The sequence below is a fragment of the Talpa occidentalis genome, unplaced genomic scaffold (assembly GCF_014898055.3).
Source record: "Talpa occidentalis isolate TD23 unplaced genomic scaffold, MPIMG_talOcc4v2.1 talOcc4.2, whole genome shotgun sequence".
Lineage (NCBI taxonomy): Eukaryota > Metazoa > Chordata > Mammalia > Eulipotyphla > Talpidae > Talpa > Talpa occidentalis.
In genome coordinates, this window is record NW_023602073.1 from 64,589,917 (window position 1) to 64,607,975 (window position 18,059).

The window sequence follows — 18,059 nt, forward strand, 5'->3', positions numbered from 1 at the left end:
GTCAAAACAATTGCCTCGAGCGGCAGCCATGATGGATTTAAAGGGGCAGTACCGGCAAGGGCGGTAGCCAGACTCAGAGACTGCGGGTGAGTGTTTGACTGTACTTTTGGGCTGAGGGTTGAGGTCCCGCTACTTCTTATTCCGCGTTCTCGGAAAGATGAACAAACTCCCTCCGACCGACCTTACACAACTCTAAACAGACTAAAAACTCCGCCCCCAGCGAATCTTCCCGCCCCTCAGTGATCAGACAGACAGACAGACAGACCGCCCCGCCCCTGCGCTACCGACTGACTCAGTGACCCTGGGATTGCCCGGCTCCTGTAGCTCCTTGGCGACGCGGACCTCAGCAGTTCACCCGCGCCCCCCACCCCTCTTCTGCGTCGCCCAGCTCTGTCTTTACCCACTCTGGGCCCCAGGTCTGGTCGATAGCCTGGATCACTCCTCAGTCACATCCCCAGGCCTGGAGACCAACTCCCAGCGCCGCATTTCCCTGTGACCCTGAAGCCGCTCCGCAGACCTGCCTTTCTTCCTGCTTCATCAGGCGCCCGCGAGGCACCCTAAAGTGACTCCTCTCAGAGCCTGTTAGTAGGTGATTGTGACAGACAAAGCTATGCAAGTGACTAGGCTTGGAGTGACCTGGTCTTTTTCCCTACCCTTTCTCAGACACGCCCCTTGCCACAAGGCTCAGATCTAATCTCGCTCTTTTCTTAGGAGAAAATAGCTCCCCAGGCTTGGGTTGGGAGGCTGGTTTCAGGCAGAGGAGGGACATGGGTCGTCTTGAAGACCTGTAGGCAAGGGAGGGAGGGTGTTTGTCCTGGGTGGGGCTCTGGCCAGGCCCTCTGGGTGGCTGTGAAGTGAGTGAAGAGGTGGGAACATTGGACTTCTGGACTTTGGGCAAGGCACATCCTTTTGAGTCTCTGGCCGCTGAGCAGAATTTCTTCTCTGCTCCTGCCTGAGCAGGGTAGCCAAGGGCTGTACTCTGTATACAGGTAAGAGGACTTTAAAAATGAGAAACAGGCCCTTTGGAGGAAGTAGGAAGACAGCCTGAGGTCAGGGTTGTAAGGTATGAAGGCTAATGTGGAAAGAAGCACAGCTGACCGGGTTTGGCTTAGTTCAGTGGGTGATAGATGTGCCTGAAGACCATGTGCCTTCTGGGATCCCTTCATGTGGGTCCTGCCATGAAGTCTTTCTTATTTTCCCTCTCTTCCTACCCCCCCACCAACATCTCTGCTCTTTTTGTATATCTTCTGTCTGCTTTAACCCCATTGCCTTTACAGCTCTCACCAAACACCCCTTGTGTACCTGCAGCGCTCTCATCTCTTGATTCCTTCTTGTAACCCAAGCTCTCCAACTCCTTTTCTGTTCTGTTCCCAAGTTCTAAATCCCTCTGCTAGTTCTAAGTATCTTCATTCCTTCTACAGTCATTCTTACTCAAGTCAGTTCTCCTTCCTTTCTCTGTGTCCACATCCTTGACTTTGTGTTTAGTATCGTATTGTGTTTAGTATAGTGGTCACTCTCTCTCCAATTCAACCACAGGGTTGCACATGCTCTCTCTCTTGTTCCTTCGCTTGGATCCCCACCATCCTGTAACCAACGTGCTCAGCCTCTTTTTCTTTTCTTTATGCCAAATGAGCTCTGTTGTTTCTCCCTAGCCCAGTCAAGGTCCCCTGACCAGGATGTCGGGCCTGGTGTTGGGGCAGCGGGATGAACCTGCAGGACACCGCCTCAGCCAGGAGGAGATCCTGGGAAGCACTCGGCTGGTGAGCCAAGGGCTGGAGGCCCTACACAGTGAACACCAGGCTGTACTGCAAAGCCTGTCCCAAACCATTGAGTGTCTGCAGCAGGGAGGCCATGAAGAAGGTCTGGTGCATGAGAAGGCCCGACAACTGCGTCGTTCCATGGAAAACATCGAACTGGGGCTGAGTGAGGCTCAGGTAAGAGAGAGGAGGTAATGTCAAGTGACCCAGTGTAGATAAACTGTTGTCTGATTAGAGATATGGAGGCCCTTGTCTTAGATTGTTGAATTCATTCAGCAAAAATGTATTAAATTCCCTACTATGTGCCAGGCATTTGAGATACCTCACTGAGCACAATAGTCAAAAATTTGACTAAATTTTAGGCAGATAATACACAAATAAGTAAGTAGTGACAGCATGATCATTGCCAAGCATAAAAATAAAGCAGGGAAGGGGGTTAGGGAATAAATGGGAAAAGAGCATCCTTAGCAGAGCAGGTGGCAAGGACAACCTAGAGCTTTGCAGTGAGTTCAATGAGGGGCTAGTGAGACTGCAGTAGAATGAATGAGGGGAAGCAAGGTAGAAAATGCTTTCTACCTTGGAGAGGCAGTAGGACTGGGGGGCGGGGAACAGGTCAAGCGGAACTTAAAAGCCATCCATCCTGAGGACTTTGCTTTTGCTTTGAATGAGATGGAAGTTACTGGAGGTTTTTTTTTTATATATAGTTTTTTTTTTTTTTTATAGAGGCATGTTTTATTTATTTATTTATTTTATTTGTTTGTTTGTTTTGTTTATACATGCACTGGGTACAGTCAGAAGCGAGGGACAGTGAGAGAATTCACCAGAGCCAGAGCGGGGAGCAGAGCAGGCAGAAGGACCGAAGCACACTGCTGAGGGGAGCAGCGGGCGGCAGGAGAGGTCTGCGCGCCATGTGGAACCCTCCTCTGGTAGCCGGGGAGCAGCCGGGGATCGAACCGGCGCCTCAGAGGCCGCGGGCAGCTTCGCAACCCAGCGCTCAACCGCTGCGCCACCAGGGAGGCCCTACTGGAGTGTTTTGAGTGGAGGAGTGATGTGGTTTAACTTAATATTTTAAAAGGCTCATCTGGCTGCTAGGTTGAGAATAGACTCTAAGGGAACAAGGGCAAAAGCAGGGAGGCCAGGGCCTCCCTGGTGGCGCAGGGGCTTAAGACACATCCTATGAAGCTGTCCGCAGCCACTGTATTAGAAGTTCACCTCCTGGCGAGGGAGCAACCCACATGGCGCAGCAGACCTCTCCTGACTCGCCCGCTGTTCCCCTCAGCAGTGTATTTCAGTCAATCTGCCTGTTCTGTTCCCCACTCTATCTCTGGTGAATCCTCTCACACACACCCCCCCGCACCTCTGACTTGTACCCCAGTTCTTGTATGCATAATAAAATAAATCTTTAAAAAAAAAAGCAGGGAGGCCAGTGAAGAGGCTATTGCAGGAATCCAGGTAGGAATTAATGTGGCTTGACCCACAGTGGTGGCAATGGAGGTGGTGAGAAATAGGGTTCAGGGTCTATTTTGAAGGTAGAGTCATTGCTATCCAACCCCACCACCAGGCCACTGCCAATCTTACTGCAGTTTTACCGGGCTCCCCTCCCACTTCTCCCTGAATACTTCTATTCAGAGTCTGGCATTCACAGAATGTACCCCCACCTAGGTGATGCTGGCTTTAGCCAGCCACCTAAGCACAGTGGAGTCGGAGAAACAGAAACTGCGAGCTCAGGTGCGACGGCTGTGTCAGGAAAACCAGTGGCTTCGGGATGAGCTGGCAGGTACACAGCAACGGCTGCAGCGCAGTGAACAGGCCGTGGCTCAGCTGGAGGAGGAAAAGAAGCACCTGGAGTTCCTGGGACAGCTGCGGCAATATGATGAGGATGGACACACGGCAGTAAGTTTGTGTAGGCTAGCTGGGGTGCTGGCAGGGCACAGCTGGGGGCAACACTCAAAACATGGGGGCAACTGCTCCATCAGCAACAGGGGCCAGCAGTGCTGCCTAACCTAACCCCGTCTGGCAGAATTTAGGTCTTGATACCATCTCTAGATGACAGCAACAGGAAAACAGTGTTCACTCATTCAGTCAATGTTTCATTAAATGACTACTATATATGCCAGGCTCTGTACACTCCTCTGGGTATGTAACAGTGAACAAGGCAGACAGAGTTCTTACTCTCACAATTACAGGTTTGTGGGGGCAAGACAGATAAGCACCTGGACAATTCAGGATCCTAAGTGCTATAATTAGGGAAGCATAGCCTAGTTGAGCAAGGCCTTCTAAGATTTGCTCTCAAAATGTGTGAAAGTTAACCCTCACTTAACACACACTTATACATCTCTACGCCTTGGAGCAAGAAGATACGTTTAGGGGTGCTATAAAGAACCATAAAAGGATTCCTGTCAGGCCTCCTTAGTGGCCTAGGGGTTAAGTCTCAGGACTTTCACCTGAAGGCCCATCTCAATGGCCTGAATTCAATCCCTGGCCAGGGAGCTAACCCATGTACACAAGTATGGCACAGCAGACCTCTCTGTCTCGCCCGCTGCTCCCCTTAGCAGTGTATTTCAGTAAATCCGCCTTCTCTGCTCCCCACTCTGACTTTGGTGAGTCCTTTCACCCCCCCACACCTCCGACCTGTACCCCAGTTTTCTATGTAAAAATAAATGAATAAAATCTTCAGAAGTATATAAAAAGAGTTCCTGCCTTCTAAGTTTATAATACCTATAGGGCCAAGGCTTATACATAAGCACCCTTTGTGACAAGGCAAAGCAGCAAGGGTTCAGTCTGGATAAGTGGTTCTGCCAATGTGGGTGGAATTCCAGAGAGATGGGTTCCTGGGGGCTAGAGTGGTCTGAGAAAGAGTCACTGAAGAGGTGGTGTCCAGGTAGGATTTTTTCATTTCAATGAATTAGGAGTTGGGATGGATTTTAATGAATGATGAAGGAGAGGAAGAGGCTTCTAGACTCAGGAGAGGGGTTGTCACAGATGAGGCTGGAAAGGGAAAGAAGGTAGATTTACATGGGACACATTGGTGAAGCTGGACAGAGGGGTTGGGGGGTGTTTGTACAAGGCTGCAGTGCCTGGTCGGGCAAAGCAAATTTTCCTGACATGGAAGGAGGTTAGACAGTGAGGGTAGGGCACTTACCCCAGAGTGAGCAATGGCACATGATGGGGACAGGCTGAGTTAAACACTTTGGGTATGTGTCAATAAGATCAGACACACTCCCAACCCTCAGGAGAGACAGGACAGACATATAATCACTGTAAACACATAGGGATTGGCAGAGGGCTATAATTATAAGAGTTGAGGAGCAGAAAGGTGGAGGCTGGAGATTGAGGGTGCTTAGAAAGGAAACTAGATTGGAAGGAAAGGTAAGTTATGAGATTTTGGCTGAAGCAGTTCTGGTTTTTACAAACAAGAGGGGCCTGAGCTTGGTGAGACAGATGCTGGTCTTCCCAGGGCCATGAGGGACATGAACAAGGTCTTCTCCTTGGCCCCACCTATCAGTGACTTCACAGTTTAGAGCAGCCTTAAAGAACCTCCTGGAGCTATCTTGGCCCAGACATGCTGCTACTTCCCTTCCAGGAGGAGAAGGAGGGTGATGCCACGAAGGATTCCCTGGATGATCTCTTCCCCAACGAGGAAGAAGAGGACCCCAGCAACGGCTGTGAGTTTCACATTGGTGCTGGAGGGTGCGGTGGGAGGCTGTGGCCCACCCTGTACACTGGATGTGCTCCATCCACTGCCTCTGCCAATGGGACAGGGACTTTGCTTTCCTCAGCCTTCCCTTTGTTCATCAACATTTACTAAATACCTATATTGTTAGGCACTGCTAGGGAGGTAGGAATGACACAGGTCCTTGCCAGGTTAAGTATTCAGTCAGGTGGGAGAATGACCCTGAAGTGGAAGAACACGAACTCCTTAGGGCAAAGAACTAAGTCTTTCTTATCTTTGTATCCCTGGCACAGCCCCTGGCTTATGCTTATTGAGTAAATGTTTGTTTAATGAATGAATATCATTGAATGAACTATGTGTACAGGTGCAAGAAAGCAGACAAAAGAATAGCTATTGAGGCATATCTTGAGTGAGGCTGGTGGGGGGCAGGCACAGGCAGGGAACAAAGCAGGGGGAGGCCAGACAACAGAGGTAAAAGGAGGACTCCCCTGAAAGTTTCCTGTTCATTTTCTGGGATGGTTTAGTGTCCCGTGGCCAGGGTGCCCAACACAGTGGATATGAGATTCCAGCAAGATTGCGGACACTGCACAACTTGGTGATCCAGTATGCAGCCCAGGGTCGCTATGAGGTAGCCGTGCCACTCTGCAAGCAGGCGCTGGAGGACCTGGAGCGCACATCTGGCCGTGGCCACCCTGATGTCGCGACGATGCTCAACATCCTGGCCTTGGTATATCGGTGAGTACTGCTTGTCTCCTTGTCTCCACATTCCCGCCTTGATCTGCCTTTGCCTCCCATTCCTCCTCTCCACAGGTTCCCTCTTGGCCTCCTGGACCTTCCACGTATACCCCACTTGGGGCTTTCTCATTCTCTCCATAGCTGTGCCCTTGACCTCAGAGAATACTTATCGCAGCCTATTTGCATCAGAAGCCTCTCCTCTGGATGGGGTCTCTTTCTGTCTCTTGCACCCTATAACTAGCAGCCTCCTCCTGGCTTGGCCATGTTCTGTGCCCAGGTGCAACTATGCAGGTGGGCTGTTCACACCAGGCTTCCTGTCTCCTTGGTCATCCCAAAAGGAAGGAGAGAATGAGATGGCTTGGAGGACAGGTTTTAGGGTAACTCTTTGTCACTTTTGTCCTTTTGCAGGGACCAGAATAAGTATAAGGAAGCTGCCCACCTGCTGAATGATGCCCTCAACATCCGGGAGAGCACCCTGGGCCGGGACCACCCTGCTGTCAGTATTCCCTGTTCTCCTGTGCGCTTTTGATTTCTCTCAGTTTGTCCCTCTGCTGCCACCAGCCTGCCTACTAGGGGTGCTCAGGAAGGAGGCATGAGGATTCCTTTCTTGCAGGCATTTGTCTCCCAAGGCCAGTGGTTGAACGTGCTGAGACCCAGTAGCTCCTTATAGTTAACATTTGTATATTATGAATTTAATTTATAAATAGTGAAACCTACTTACCTATGAAATTTCCCAGAAAGGTGAATAATAACCTATTAATATAAGAGAAATAAAGAAAATAAATTATAATAAAATAATATATAATACATTATAATCAAGTAAAAATACGATACAGTAACAGTTATATCCAATACATCTATGCTAGAAAGTAGATGTACTGGATACAACATCTGCTGTATGATAAATAACTTTAGATTTAGGAGAAATAAGACTAATCAGCTGTTCTGTGTTAAGAAGTGCTAGAAAAGGGCCTCCCTGGTGGCACAGAGGTTAAAGACACAGCACTATCTAGCTGTTGCCAGCCAATGTAGCATAAGTTTGAGTTTGATCCCCAGCCAGGGAGCTACCCACATGGCGCAGCAGACCTCTCCTGTCTCGCCGGCTGCTCCCCTCAGCAGTGTATTTCAGTTGATCTGTCTGTTCTGCTCCCCACCCTCTCTGGTGAATCTGCTCACCGTCCCCCGCACCTCTGGCCTGTACCCCAGTTCTTGTATGCATAAATAAATAAATCTTTTTAAAAAAAAAAGAAAAAAAAGAAAATCCAGGGTTAGAATAAGTAATGATAAAAAAAGGAGAAAAAAGGAGAGAAGTTTTGACAGACCAGGTTGATTTGGAGTGAAAAGAGAGAGCAATAACCTAAGTAGGGTGGCTTGCCAAGACAATGGATAGATTTTCAAAGTAGACAAAATGAGAAAGAAGATATTTTGGAAAATGAACTCATTGTGTAAAAATAATTCCCTGTCTTATGACCTGTGATAGGCAGGAATGATGTACCTTAGAAAGCCTGACTCCTGTCTTCATATCCCACTAGGCATCAGAGCTTACATCCAGTGTTGGGATGTCTGCCAACACATGCAGAAGCTGGCAGAACATCTGTGAGGTCCTTGCTTTCCCAAAGGTTAATGGTGCCCCTAATCTTGAATAGCAACTGAAAAAAATGCTTCCCAAAATGTCTAAAATTCCCCTAGAGGGCGATACCATCCCCCCACAGAGAACCTCAGAGCTATCCTACTCAGTAGTTTCCCCTCCCAAGCCTCTGGCTAGGGTAGACAACCCATTTCTCTTGGCATTGCAGTGAGTGGCCTTGCTGTGCTGTGGAGGACTCTGATTCTCCAGGTCCTTTGCAGCACCAGCGTCTGATGGGGACAGGCTTGTCTTCGTAGGTGGCCGCCACACTCAACAATCTGGCTGTGCTCTATGGCAAGAGAGGCAAATACAAGGAGGCAGAGCCGCTGTGCCAACGGGCATTGGAGATTCGAGAAAAGGTGCCTGGGCCCTCTCCCCATTCTTCCCTGATGCTCTGACCCCTCTGCCACCTCTCTTCAGGTCTGTCCTCTTTCCTCACATTTTTTTCCTCACCCCCACTATGTCTGCCTTATTTCCCCTTTTGTCATTCCTTCCCCCTGCTCCCCACATGTGTGTGTTCACGCAAGCCAGTGCCACACACACTCATAGTCATAGACATCATCCTTCTTTTGCCCCCCTTCAGGTCCTGGGCACTGACCACCCAGATGTGGCAAAGCAGCTGAACAATCTGGCCCTGTTGTGCCAAAACCAAGGCAAATATGAGGCTGTGGAACGTTATTATAGGCGGGCACTGGCCATCTACGAAGGGCAGCTGGGGCCTGACAACCCTAATGTAGCCCGGACCAAGAATAACCTGGTAAGGGAGGAAGGGCAAGTGGGCAGGAGGAGGGGAAGGGGAAGGCCATCGGGTCCTGGCATCTAGAGGCATCACAGTCTGGTACATTAACCTCACTTTGCGCCCATCTCGGGGGCTGCCTTTGTGGGTGAGGGATGTATCTCATTCAGTGGTAGCCTGTTGTGAGTAGAATGGAATGGGAATGCCCTTGACCATGTAGCTAGGAGAAGAGTTAGGAGTAGCAGCTCTGGCGAAAGTGATAAAGAGACCAAGAAGTAGAAATCTCTGAGCTGGCCCAGTCCCTGTCTTCGTCTCTTGCTCCTTTTTGCCTTCTTGCCCCCAGGCTTCCTGTTACCTGAAACAGGGCAAATATGCTGAGGCTGAAACACTCTACAAAGAGATCCTGACCCGTGCCCATGTGCAGGAGTTTGGGTCTGTGGATGGTGAGTGATAAGGGCTGGGGAAGGAGCTATAGGGAGGAAAAGAAATGTCGTTCAAAGGTGGGAGGGGGTTTAGTCCACAGTGATTCCCAGGGGGAGTAAGAACCCTTTAATTCATCCAGCTCTGTTCTCTGGCTCCCCCGATACTGTCCAGCTCTTTTCTCTAACCTCACCACCTGTTATATCACCCCCAGATGACCACAAGCCCATCTGGATGCATGCAGAGGAGCGGGAGGAAATGAGCAAAGTGAGTGGGGCTCCCTGCCTGGGGAACCAGGGCCTCTGTCTTACTCCTTCTGATAGCCCAGCTCCTTACTTCCCACTCGGGCACCAGTCCCAGATGCATGGTGCTTACCCAGTCTATACCCTAACCCCCTGCCAGCCTGTGCCCCAGCTTCTCTTTACTCTCATTTCTGGCTTCCCCTCACCCTCTGTCCTCCTGCAGAGCAGGCATCGTGAGGGCTTCACCCCCTATGCTGAGTGTGGAGGCTGGTACAAGGCCTGCAAAGTGAGCAGGTGAGCTGCCAGTGGTGCCCTCCATCCAAGCCCCCTGGGCCTATTTCCTTCTTCCCTCCTTTTTTTTAAAAAAAGATTTATTTATTTATGCATACAAGAGCTGGGGTACAGGCCAGAGGTTCGGGGGGGGGGTGAGAGGATTCACCAGAGACAGAATGGGGAGCAGAACAGGCAGATTGACTGAAATACACTGCTGAGGGGAGCAGTGGGCGAGACAGGAGAGGTCTGCTGTGCCATGTGGGTCACCTCCCTGGCCGGGGAGTAGTTGTGGATAGCTTCATAGTGCTGACACTTAACCCCTTGCGACATCAGGGAGGCCCCTCTTCCCTTTCTTTTAAAAAAGATTTATTTATTTTGGCTTAGAAGAACTGGAGTGTAGGCCAGAGATGCAGGGGGTAAGAGGATTCACCAGAGACAAAGTGGGGAGCAGAACAGGTGGATTGACTGAAATACATTGTTGAGGGGAGCAGTGGGCGAGACAGGAGAGGTCTGCTGCGCCATATGTGGGCAGCGCTCTGGCCAGCGTGTAGGGGTGATAGCTCTGAGACTTAACCGTTAGGCCACCAGGAAGGCCCTTCTTCTTCCCTTTGACCTTCACTTGGCCTTAACTCTGCTTCCTCTCTTTCTTGTCTTTTCTGAATTTGTTCTCTCGTCGTGTCCTGGTCTCTCCCCCCACAGTCCCACAGTGAACACCACTCTGAGAAACCTAGGTGCTCTGTACAGACGCCAGGGAAAGCTGGAGGCAGCGGAGACCCTGGAGGAATGTGCCTTGCGCTCCCGGAAACAGGTCAGCAATCAGGAGGGAAGATGGTGCCTCGGGAAGGCCTGCACTTGGAGGTTGAAGACCACCAAGGCTTCCTTTGAGTGTTCAAAAGAGGAGAGGCTGAGGAGAAAGATGGGGAGAGGATGGCGAGGCCCTCTAGTGGTTGTGGTTGTTTTTAATCATGTTCTTACTCCTCACCTGCCTTTTGTGGTCATGACTCCAAATTCAAAGTTCACTTCATGAAATTGGACCAATTTTCTTTTGTAAATTTTTTTAAAGATTTATTTTATTTATTTATGCATATGCGAGCTTGGGTGTAGGCCAGAGGTGCGGGGTCGCGGTGGTGGTGGTGGTGAGAGGATTCACCAGAGACAGGGTAGAGAGCAGAATAGGCAGATTAACTGAGGTACACCACTGAGGGGAGCAGCCAATGAGGCAGGAGAGGTCTGCTGTGCCATGTGGGTCAGCTGCCTGGATGGAGAGCGAACTCAGGCTGCAGAGGCTGCCAACACCTACATAGTACTGAGACTTAAATCTTTGTGCCACCGGGGAGGCCCTAAATTGGGCTAATTTTCTCACACCAACCTTTGAAGAATTCACTCAGGAGAGGCTGGGTGATATGGATGAGGGGTTTGAGGTTGAGGGGAACCCTAAAATAAGAGTTTCTCAAATTGTGGGTCTTGACTAACTAGTGGTTGGGAAATCAATCCATTGTGGGCCATGTATATAACTGTATGTATATATCTATACACAGGGCTGTACTGCCAATAGAAAAGGTGAGTGTGAGTCCAGTATGTGTGTTGTGGGACGTCACAAGGAAAAACATTTTCCGTACTGTAGGTGATGGTGAAAAAAAGTTCGGAAGCCCCATTCTGAGCAGTTAAGTAATGGAAAGTCCTAGCTTCTTCCTTTTCCTTCCAGGGCACTGATCCCATTAGCCAGACCAAGGTGGCAGAGCTGCTTGGGGAGGGTGATGGTGGAAGAGCCTCCCAGGAGGGCCCTGGGGGCAGCGTGAAATTCGAGGGAGGTGAAGATGCCTCTGTGGCTGTGGAGTGGTCAGGGGTAAGTCGGATCATTGCCCCTCCTGCTGCTGGTGGTGAGAGACTGTGAGCTTGTCCATGTAGGATTCAAAGACATGCCCCTACCCCTTAAGTTCAGTTAGCCCATCTGCTCAGGGGTGTCTCTGCCAGCAGCTTTTGACAGGGCTCTTGTTCTCACTAGGCTTTGGGAGGAAGGGGGAATGTATGCAGGAGAAATGGCAAGAGTAGATTTAGAAGCCAGTCTGTGTGGGTTCCCCTTAGCTTCTGTTCCCCATCCCTCTCCACCAGGATGGCAGTGGGACCCTGCAGAGGAGTGGCTCTCTGGGCAAGATCCGGGATGTGTTTCGGAGAAGCAGTGAACTCCTAGTGAGGAAGCTCCAGGGAACAGAGCCTCGGTCTTCCAGGTACACAGTAAGACTGAGATATGGCAAGGCAGTCAAATAAGCACCTGCTGCCAACTCCTCTTGGCCCCTCATCTCTGGAGGAGAAAGTATCTTGGAGAGAAATATAGGAATGACCATTGAGAGAGGGCTTGGGAACAGCAGGTGCTCCAGGGGAGGGATAAAGATACCCAAGGAGGTGTTGGTAACTCTGTGTGTGTGTGTGTGTGTGTGTGTGTGTGTGTGTGTGAGAGAGAGAGAGAGAGAGAGAGAGAGAGAATATGTGTGGTGAGTAGGGGGTGGTGTTAAATGGTAGGGAGGCAGTAATTCGATTTCCTGTGGCAGGGCCTTAGAGTCTCACCGCTTTAGAGCCTCTCAAGGGGAAGAATGAGGCCTCAATTTTTTCTTTCTCCGATGTAGCAGCAATATGAAGCGGGCAGCCTCCTTAAGCTATCTGAACCAACCTGATGCCGCCCCCCTCCAGGTGAGAGCAGTGCTTGTGAGTTGGTGGGTGAGAAGGGGTAGCCACTGAGCAAGCCCCTTGGGAGTTAGGAAGAGGGGTGAGTCCTCTGAGATGAAGACTCCAGCCAGGGATCTGAAGTTAGGCACACAGGAATCAGACAGACAGCTGGTTGGGTTAGTGATCACCAAGGGACAGTTTCAGGCCAGAAAGAGCACCAATAAATTCATCAGGAGGGGGATAGACATTGATGTTCTCTAAACTGGTGCTTTGCAGTTATGAATAATTCAAGAATGATTTGGGGGATACTAATTGCTCTTCCTCATGCAGTCACTATATTCTTCACTCTGGGGACTCAGATTTGAAGGGGTAAAATATTAAATCATCTCCATTTAAGGAAACAGTGATGACATCTTAATGTGAAATGGCTACTTATATCAACATATTCAAAGTATTTGCCAATATTCATGTGGCTCTTCCAGGTTATTTTCTCTACCAGATTGTGGCCTTCTAGAAAATCCTAGCAAAGGCTAAACAAAGCCCTAGAGTTTGTTGAGATTACAGGCTCGCTCCTAGGCTCAGGGGTAGACTGCAGCCACGAGCTGGCTCCATTCCAGGCCACAGTTTTTGGGAGGGTGAGTTCCTGGACTGATGGGGTGATGTTTTCTGTTTCAGGCCTCCCGGGGCCTCAGTGCCAGCACTATGAACCTCTCTTCAAGCAGCTGACATTCAACACCCTCCCCAGGTCTGCTGGGCTGCCCAGCAGCCCTCACAGCATTCCCTATTGCTCCTGGCTCTTCCAACCCCAAGAAGGGAGAGCAGTGAAGGGGGAGCAGTTAACCAGAAGATTGCTGCTGCCCTTAGGGTCTTGGCTCCCTCCTCAGGAATTTTCTTCCAGAAGGACCCTCAGGACACCCTTTTCCCACCCTTTTGGTCCTCTAGAGTAGCTATCTCAGAGGCCCCCAAGGTGGGCAAGAAGCAGGTATGCTCCTCAGAAATGTAGCCTGTTCTGGCTTTTCTGTCAGAGGGTTTGGGGCTAGCCACGCTGCCTTGCCCTGGCCTCTTGTTCCCTCTGCTGCCTCACTTCAGGTCCATGTATTTCACTTTTCTTAAATAAAAGATCAGGTAACTATTCTGTCACTTGAGTCCTGTTTGAAGAGGGTAGGAAGTTGTGTGGGGCCCTTCACAGAAGGACGAGGAACGGTGATGGATGGGGCAACGGGAGGAATGTTGATTCTTGGGTCTCTCCTCTCTTCCTTCCCGTTTGTGTCCTCTCCAGCAGGGCCTGCAGGAAGGCATCTGGGGGATGGGGGGAGGAGGCCCACAACCCAAGGAGAAGGTACTGTGGACTGGGTTGTCAGGGACATGTGGTGGCCATGTGGCAGGACCCTGGAGTCCTGGCGCCACTGCTCCCAGCCTGTGAGGCCCTCTGTGGTTGCCCCTCCTCTTCCCAGCTGTGTGGGGGAAGGGAGGTCTAAGCAGGCCTGGGGGGCCCTCCACAGTCAGAGGGGGACGAGACACTATCCATCCCTTCTCTGCATATCCTGAGGCCTGAGCAGCAGCTGGGGCCCATCTTCTAAAGCTTGACTCCTCCTGACCCGCCTCCTACACCCCTTGCTGCTTTCACAACAAAGAAAGAATGTGGGGGTGGTGGCGCTGGGGGTGGGGGTGCCTGGAACAAGGGCTGTGCTGGGCCTCCCCACAGCTGGAGACTTGGCCAAGCCCTGACACAGCCCAGACTGCCTGGAGATGGACTTGGGATGAATTTGTCAGTTTAACAGCCTTTAGCCGGGCTGCAGAATCCAATTTGTTTCTACCTTTGGGTTCACATTGGTCCAGAGCCAAACCAGACCCCAGCCATGCACTGGCCCCTGACTTCTTCAGACCACGTCTCTCCTGGGGCTCCACAGTATCTCCAGGTACCTTGGTCTGGGGACACCAGGGACACCCTCAGTTTCAGGTCAGTCAGCATTACGGGTTGCTGAGAAGTGAGCCAGACACCACTCGAAGAACTTGGTTGCATCCCCCAGGGAGGAGCCCCCAGAACTGACCGTCCCCTCCCAGGGGCCACGGAATCACAAAGGTCACTTGGCTTCCCTGCGTCTCCGCACGCTAGGCTACAAACGCACGGCCGACGCGCCGCTGCCTCGCTCAGGTCTCCCACACTCCCCGGGGCCTCTCTCCAGTCCACCATCCACTCCCAGACCCCTCCCCCAACCGCGAGCTCCTCCCCGCCCCGGCGGGGAGGGGGCGTCGAAGGGGCGGGGCGCTGCGCCGCGGCCGGCGGGGAGGGGGCGTCGTGGGCGGGGCTTGGCTGCGGCGGCAGCGCGCGAGGACTCGGAGGTACCGGGCGCGCGCGGCTCCGGCTCGGGACGCCTCGGGCTCGGGCTCCGGCTGCGGCTGCTGCGGCGGCGCCCGCGCTCCGGTGCGCTCGGCCTCCTGGGCCCGCCACGGAGCGCACTCCGCGCCCGCCCGCGCCTCTCCCCGAGCCCGCTGCGATGGGAGCTGCGCGGGGAGCCCCGATCAGCCCCCGCCGGCTGCCTCTGCTCAGCGTCCTGCTGCTGCCGCTGCTGGGCGGTGAGTCCCGGCGAGCCGGGGGAGCGCGACTCGGGAAGCGCGGGAGCCCCGCGGGCAAAAGGGGGCGCCCGGGGAGGTGGGTTTGGCGGCTGGAGCCGGGAAGACACCCTGGAGAGGTGGAGAGGTTCCCGGCGGAGGGGCGCAGGGAGCCTGGGGGGCCCAGAGGCTGGCGAAACCGCCGAGGAATGAGTCGCGTCCCCTCTCCGGGAAGCGTTTCCAGTCTCCACAGAGTTTTCCCGGCCTGAGCGGAGAGTTTATTCGTGAGCTGCCGGGAGTTGCCAGCTCTCGGGCCCTGGTGGGGAGTTTCTCCTCGGGAGAGAAAAAGACTGCCCCCTCCACCTACTTGGGGGGTGCAATTAGGTGGCCGGCGGAGGGGGAGACGGAGTCCCTCCGGCAGACGCAGCCCAGGTGAGGGAGGCCCGCCCGGGGCCGGATGCGGGACCGACCTGCGGCGCGCGGAGCGCAGAGCTTTGTTACCTACGCGGGCCCGACGCTCCCGGCTCCCCTCCGCCAAGTTCCCGGGCCCAGCTGGGGACCCCTTATGGCCCTGCTGGTTAGGAAAGGCGAAGGGGAGAATTCGGGGCCCACCATCTCCGCCGTATCCTGGGCCCGCACCCTGAGCCCACTCCCAGCCTGGGTCGAATTCGGGGAGTGGAGAGTCCCGGGCTGTCGCGGTGACTAACGTGTGAAGGCCGCTGCCAAAATCGGGCATGGCCGGCCTGCAAAGGTGCGGACGGGATTTGTTCTGCTCTTCCTGGATTCCCATCCTGTCTCTCCTCTTTGAGTAAAGACAATCTTTTTCAACGGGCAGAAAGGCAGGAGAGAATTCATTCTCTCTTTTCTTGGGAGGGCTTCAACATTTTGATGGGGTGTGGCCCTCATCCCTAGGGCAGACAGGATCCACTCCCCCTGCCCCTTGTTTCCTAGCTTGGTCACACCTGAGAGTCACCCCTGAGGTGGTGAGGCGCCTTACAGTAAAGCACCCATCTACCCGCACACCCCAAGCAACCTGGACTGGAAATAAGCCGCCACCTTCCAAAACAACACATCTTTGGTGATGATCCTTGCAACAGCCCTCTCTGGGGTGGCTCGCCCAGGATACCTGGTCTACCAGTCATTTCCCCCCCATCTTTGAAGAATGACCTTGGGGCGGGAGGCGGTAGAGAATTGCCTTTTCCAGTATCTCCCTAGCCTGCCAGTTGTCGAGGGGTTTTAGGGCTGATGAAATCAACATCTCTTCCACCCCTAGTTGGAAATGGAGAGAGGTAATTGTAACCCAGGACCAAGAGAGGTAAGCACAGGCTGCTGGTATTTGTGGGTGGTGTTTCTGGAGCTGCCCTGTGTTCCTTGTGATGTGTGGGGTGGTTATGGCTCATGGCAGAATCCACATCTGCTCCCAGAGGAAGTATGGAAGTTTTTCTGTGGAGCCAGGATGGGGGGGGGGGCGCCCAGCCATATGGGCGAGCAGCCTGAGCTCACAGGCTTCCTAGGTCGTCGGGCTGTTTGGGTTTGGTGTGTGGCTGCCTGATCCGCTGCCATCACTGCTCATGTTTAGAGTTCTGGAGTCAAGGGAGATTTTGGTGGAGACAGGCTCTTGTTCAACAAATGCTAAATTCCTAAATTCTTTCCGTGAGAAGACGACTCTGATGTTAATCGATGTTAATCCGGTGACGGGTGTTTAGCGAAAGGGGGGCTCCTGTGGGGGGGAAGTTAGGGCAGGCTGAGGGCTGGGGACTGGAGGTCTGGAATCTCCTTTGGGGGTGGGGAGATGTCTTGTGCTCAACAAAGGAACATTTTAATGAGAGCCTTAAATCAGTTCCACCAAATGTGCCTTGGTGTGGAACCTGTCCATGTGCTGTAAACAATTTGAGCCCAGGCTAAGGCGCCTGCTGTCTTCAGTGAAATCCAAGGACTCAACCCACCCCCGGACGACATGACTTCAGGGGGCAACGATTTTTTAATAGATTGCAGTGGATTTTTCCATCTTATTGTTTAACTGTGTAATTAACTGGAGTTGTAGTGAGACCCTGCTGTTAATAAGGCTGGAGTGAGGGACCTAGGCTGGCTGGGTATGTGGATTAGACCATTTTGAAGTTTGGGTAATTATGCTGTAAATGACTGAGTAACTTCCCAAGCTTTGAGATCCCTGTTGTGATAAATACGGTGGAGGAGAGAGCTTGATGTTTGAAACCTGGCATTCTTCGCCCCACCGACCGACTGCTTGGATGGCCAGTTGTGTCACTGCCTATCACTGTTCCCATCCCCCTCCCGGGTTTCCTTCCTCCAGGCTCTTGTTTCTCTGGGAAATTGAGTTGTCACATTCTGAGACGGCTGTCCTGCAGATTCCTCAAGGCTCTGCCGCCTGTAATTCAGATCTAGGAGTTGCTTTTATCAGCGATGACTTTCCTCAGATGTTGGCAAGTATGGTAGGAGAGCAAATCACTTGCCAAAGAGATGGAGTCAGCCTGGTGCTCAGAGCAGAGTGGAGTGGTGCAGAGTTCAGACCCAGGAGGTGCAGTGGCAGAACAACGGCTCTAACTCTTGACAGGCCTGTGGCCCTGGGCAAATTTCTTGACCTCACAGTTTGCCTCCTCTGTAAGGGGATTTACCTCTGGAGCTGTGCTGAGGATTAAATGTAAAGCAATATATAAAGGGCCCCTTTCTTGTTCTTCTCTCTCCCGTGGTGTTCTTCCAACTTACCTTTCCAGCTTTCCAATCAACCCCAACACTAAACACTTCTACCTACTGGAACCTTCCATTCCAGCCCAACTAGTCTGTTTACTGCCCCCTACAACATCTGTGGTTTCTCAGACCTTTTTTTCCCCTCTGGCCAGTTCCCTGGTGTGTAGTGCCTCTCCATCTCTCTTCTGCCATTCTTACCTCCATCTCCTCCCCAAAACTGTCCTGTGTCTCTTGCCAGAAAGTGGGTGCTTGTCGAACTTTGGAACTCTCATTCTTGGGACACCCTCCATATTTTTGCCCCAGTTGGGTTTTAATTTACTGAATTAAATTCATTTACTGAATTCCCTACAGTGTTTTAATTGTAATGGTCCCTTACCTAGGTTTTTTGTAAAGGTAAGTGGACCTTTTGGGTATAGGGCAGAACAATCAGGGCAAAGGTCAACATCCCTTTGCTTCGCAGGCATTGGGGGTCTTTTGTGCTCCTTCCAATGTCTTTCGGGTGGGAATGCCTTCTGATCCTCCTGTGCCTGCTCTACCTTGACCCAGGCCTCTGTTCCCCAGCTGTCTGTTCACTGTGGTGATTTTCTGAGTTTTGATGTGCCAGGGCTTCTGGCATTCTCTGAGACTTCTGGGTGTGGGCAGTCATCTCTGTGTATGAAGCTGACCTGCCACA

At 52.1% G+C, this 18,059-nt stretch overlaps 2 protein-coding genes across 6 annotated transcripts in view; both read left to right on the forward strand.

Annotated features, from left to right (window-relative positions):
* The first annotated feature begins 6 nt into the window (after positions 1-6).
* KLC4 (kinesin light chain 4) lies at positions 7-13,262 on the forward strand. Of its 4 annotated transcripts, none has more exons than XM_037519746.2 (16): positions 7-86; positions 1,653-1,934; positions 3,420-3,650; positions 5,341-5,422; positions 5,955-6,165; positions 6,574-6,661; positions 8,050-8,151; positions 8,376-8,549; positions 8,872-8,971; positions 9,163-9,215; positions 9,414-9,484; positions 10,163-10,271; positions 11,169-11,309; positions 11,576-11,691; positions 12,088-12,151; positions 12,803-13,262. In XM_037519746.2, exons 2-16 carry the CDS (start codon positions 1,677-1,679, stop codon positions 12,851-12,853), a joined length of 1,851 nt encoding a protein of 616 aa, XP_037375643.1. In that variant the 5' UTR covers positions 7-86; positions 1,653-1,676; the 3' UTR covers positions 12,854-13,262. The 4 variants fall into 4 exon arrangements, with proteins under 4 accessions (XP_037375643.1, XP_054554792.1, XP_037375644.1 ...); XM_054698817.1 differs by having other exon boundaries at positions 12,091-12,151; XM_037519747.2 differs by lacking the exon at positions 7-86 and adding an exon at positions 270-589.
* Positions 13,263-14,463: 1,201 nt separating this feature from the next.
* The window catches only part of PTK7 (protein tyrosine kinase 7 (inactive)), a 65,191-nt gene continuing 61,595 nt past the window's right edge, over positions 14,464-18,059 (forward strand). Inside the window, exon 1 of one of the 2 annotated variants that reach the window (XM_037519744.2) lies at positions 14,464-14,704. In XM_037519744.2, the coding sequence (XP_037375641.2) occupies positions 14,626-14,704 (79 nt within the window). In that variant the 5' untranslated portion in view covers positions 14,464-14,625. The remainder of the gene's footprint in view (positions 14,705-18,059) is intronic. The other variant, XM_037519745.2, reaches the window with a different exon arrangement.

Excerpts from the sequence above, each read along its gene's own strand:
- KLC4 (XM_037519746.2), top strand. The coding sequence starts at position 1,677 with ATGTCGGGCCTGGTGTTGGGGCAGCGGGATGAACCTGCAGGACACCGC. Across the intron at positions 1,935-3,419 it reads TGGGGCTGAGTGAGGCTCAG|GTGATGCTGGCTTTAGCCAG; the intron begins GTAAGAGAGAGG and ends ACCCCCACCTAG. Across the intron at positions 5,423-5,954 it reads AGAGGACCCCAGCAACGGCT|TGTCCCGTGGCCAGGGTGCC; the intron begins GTGAGTTTCACA and ends GGGATGGTTTAG.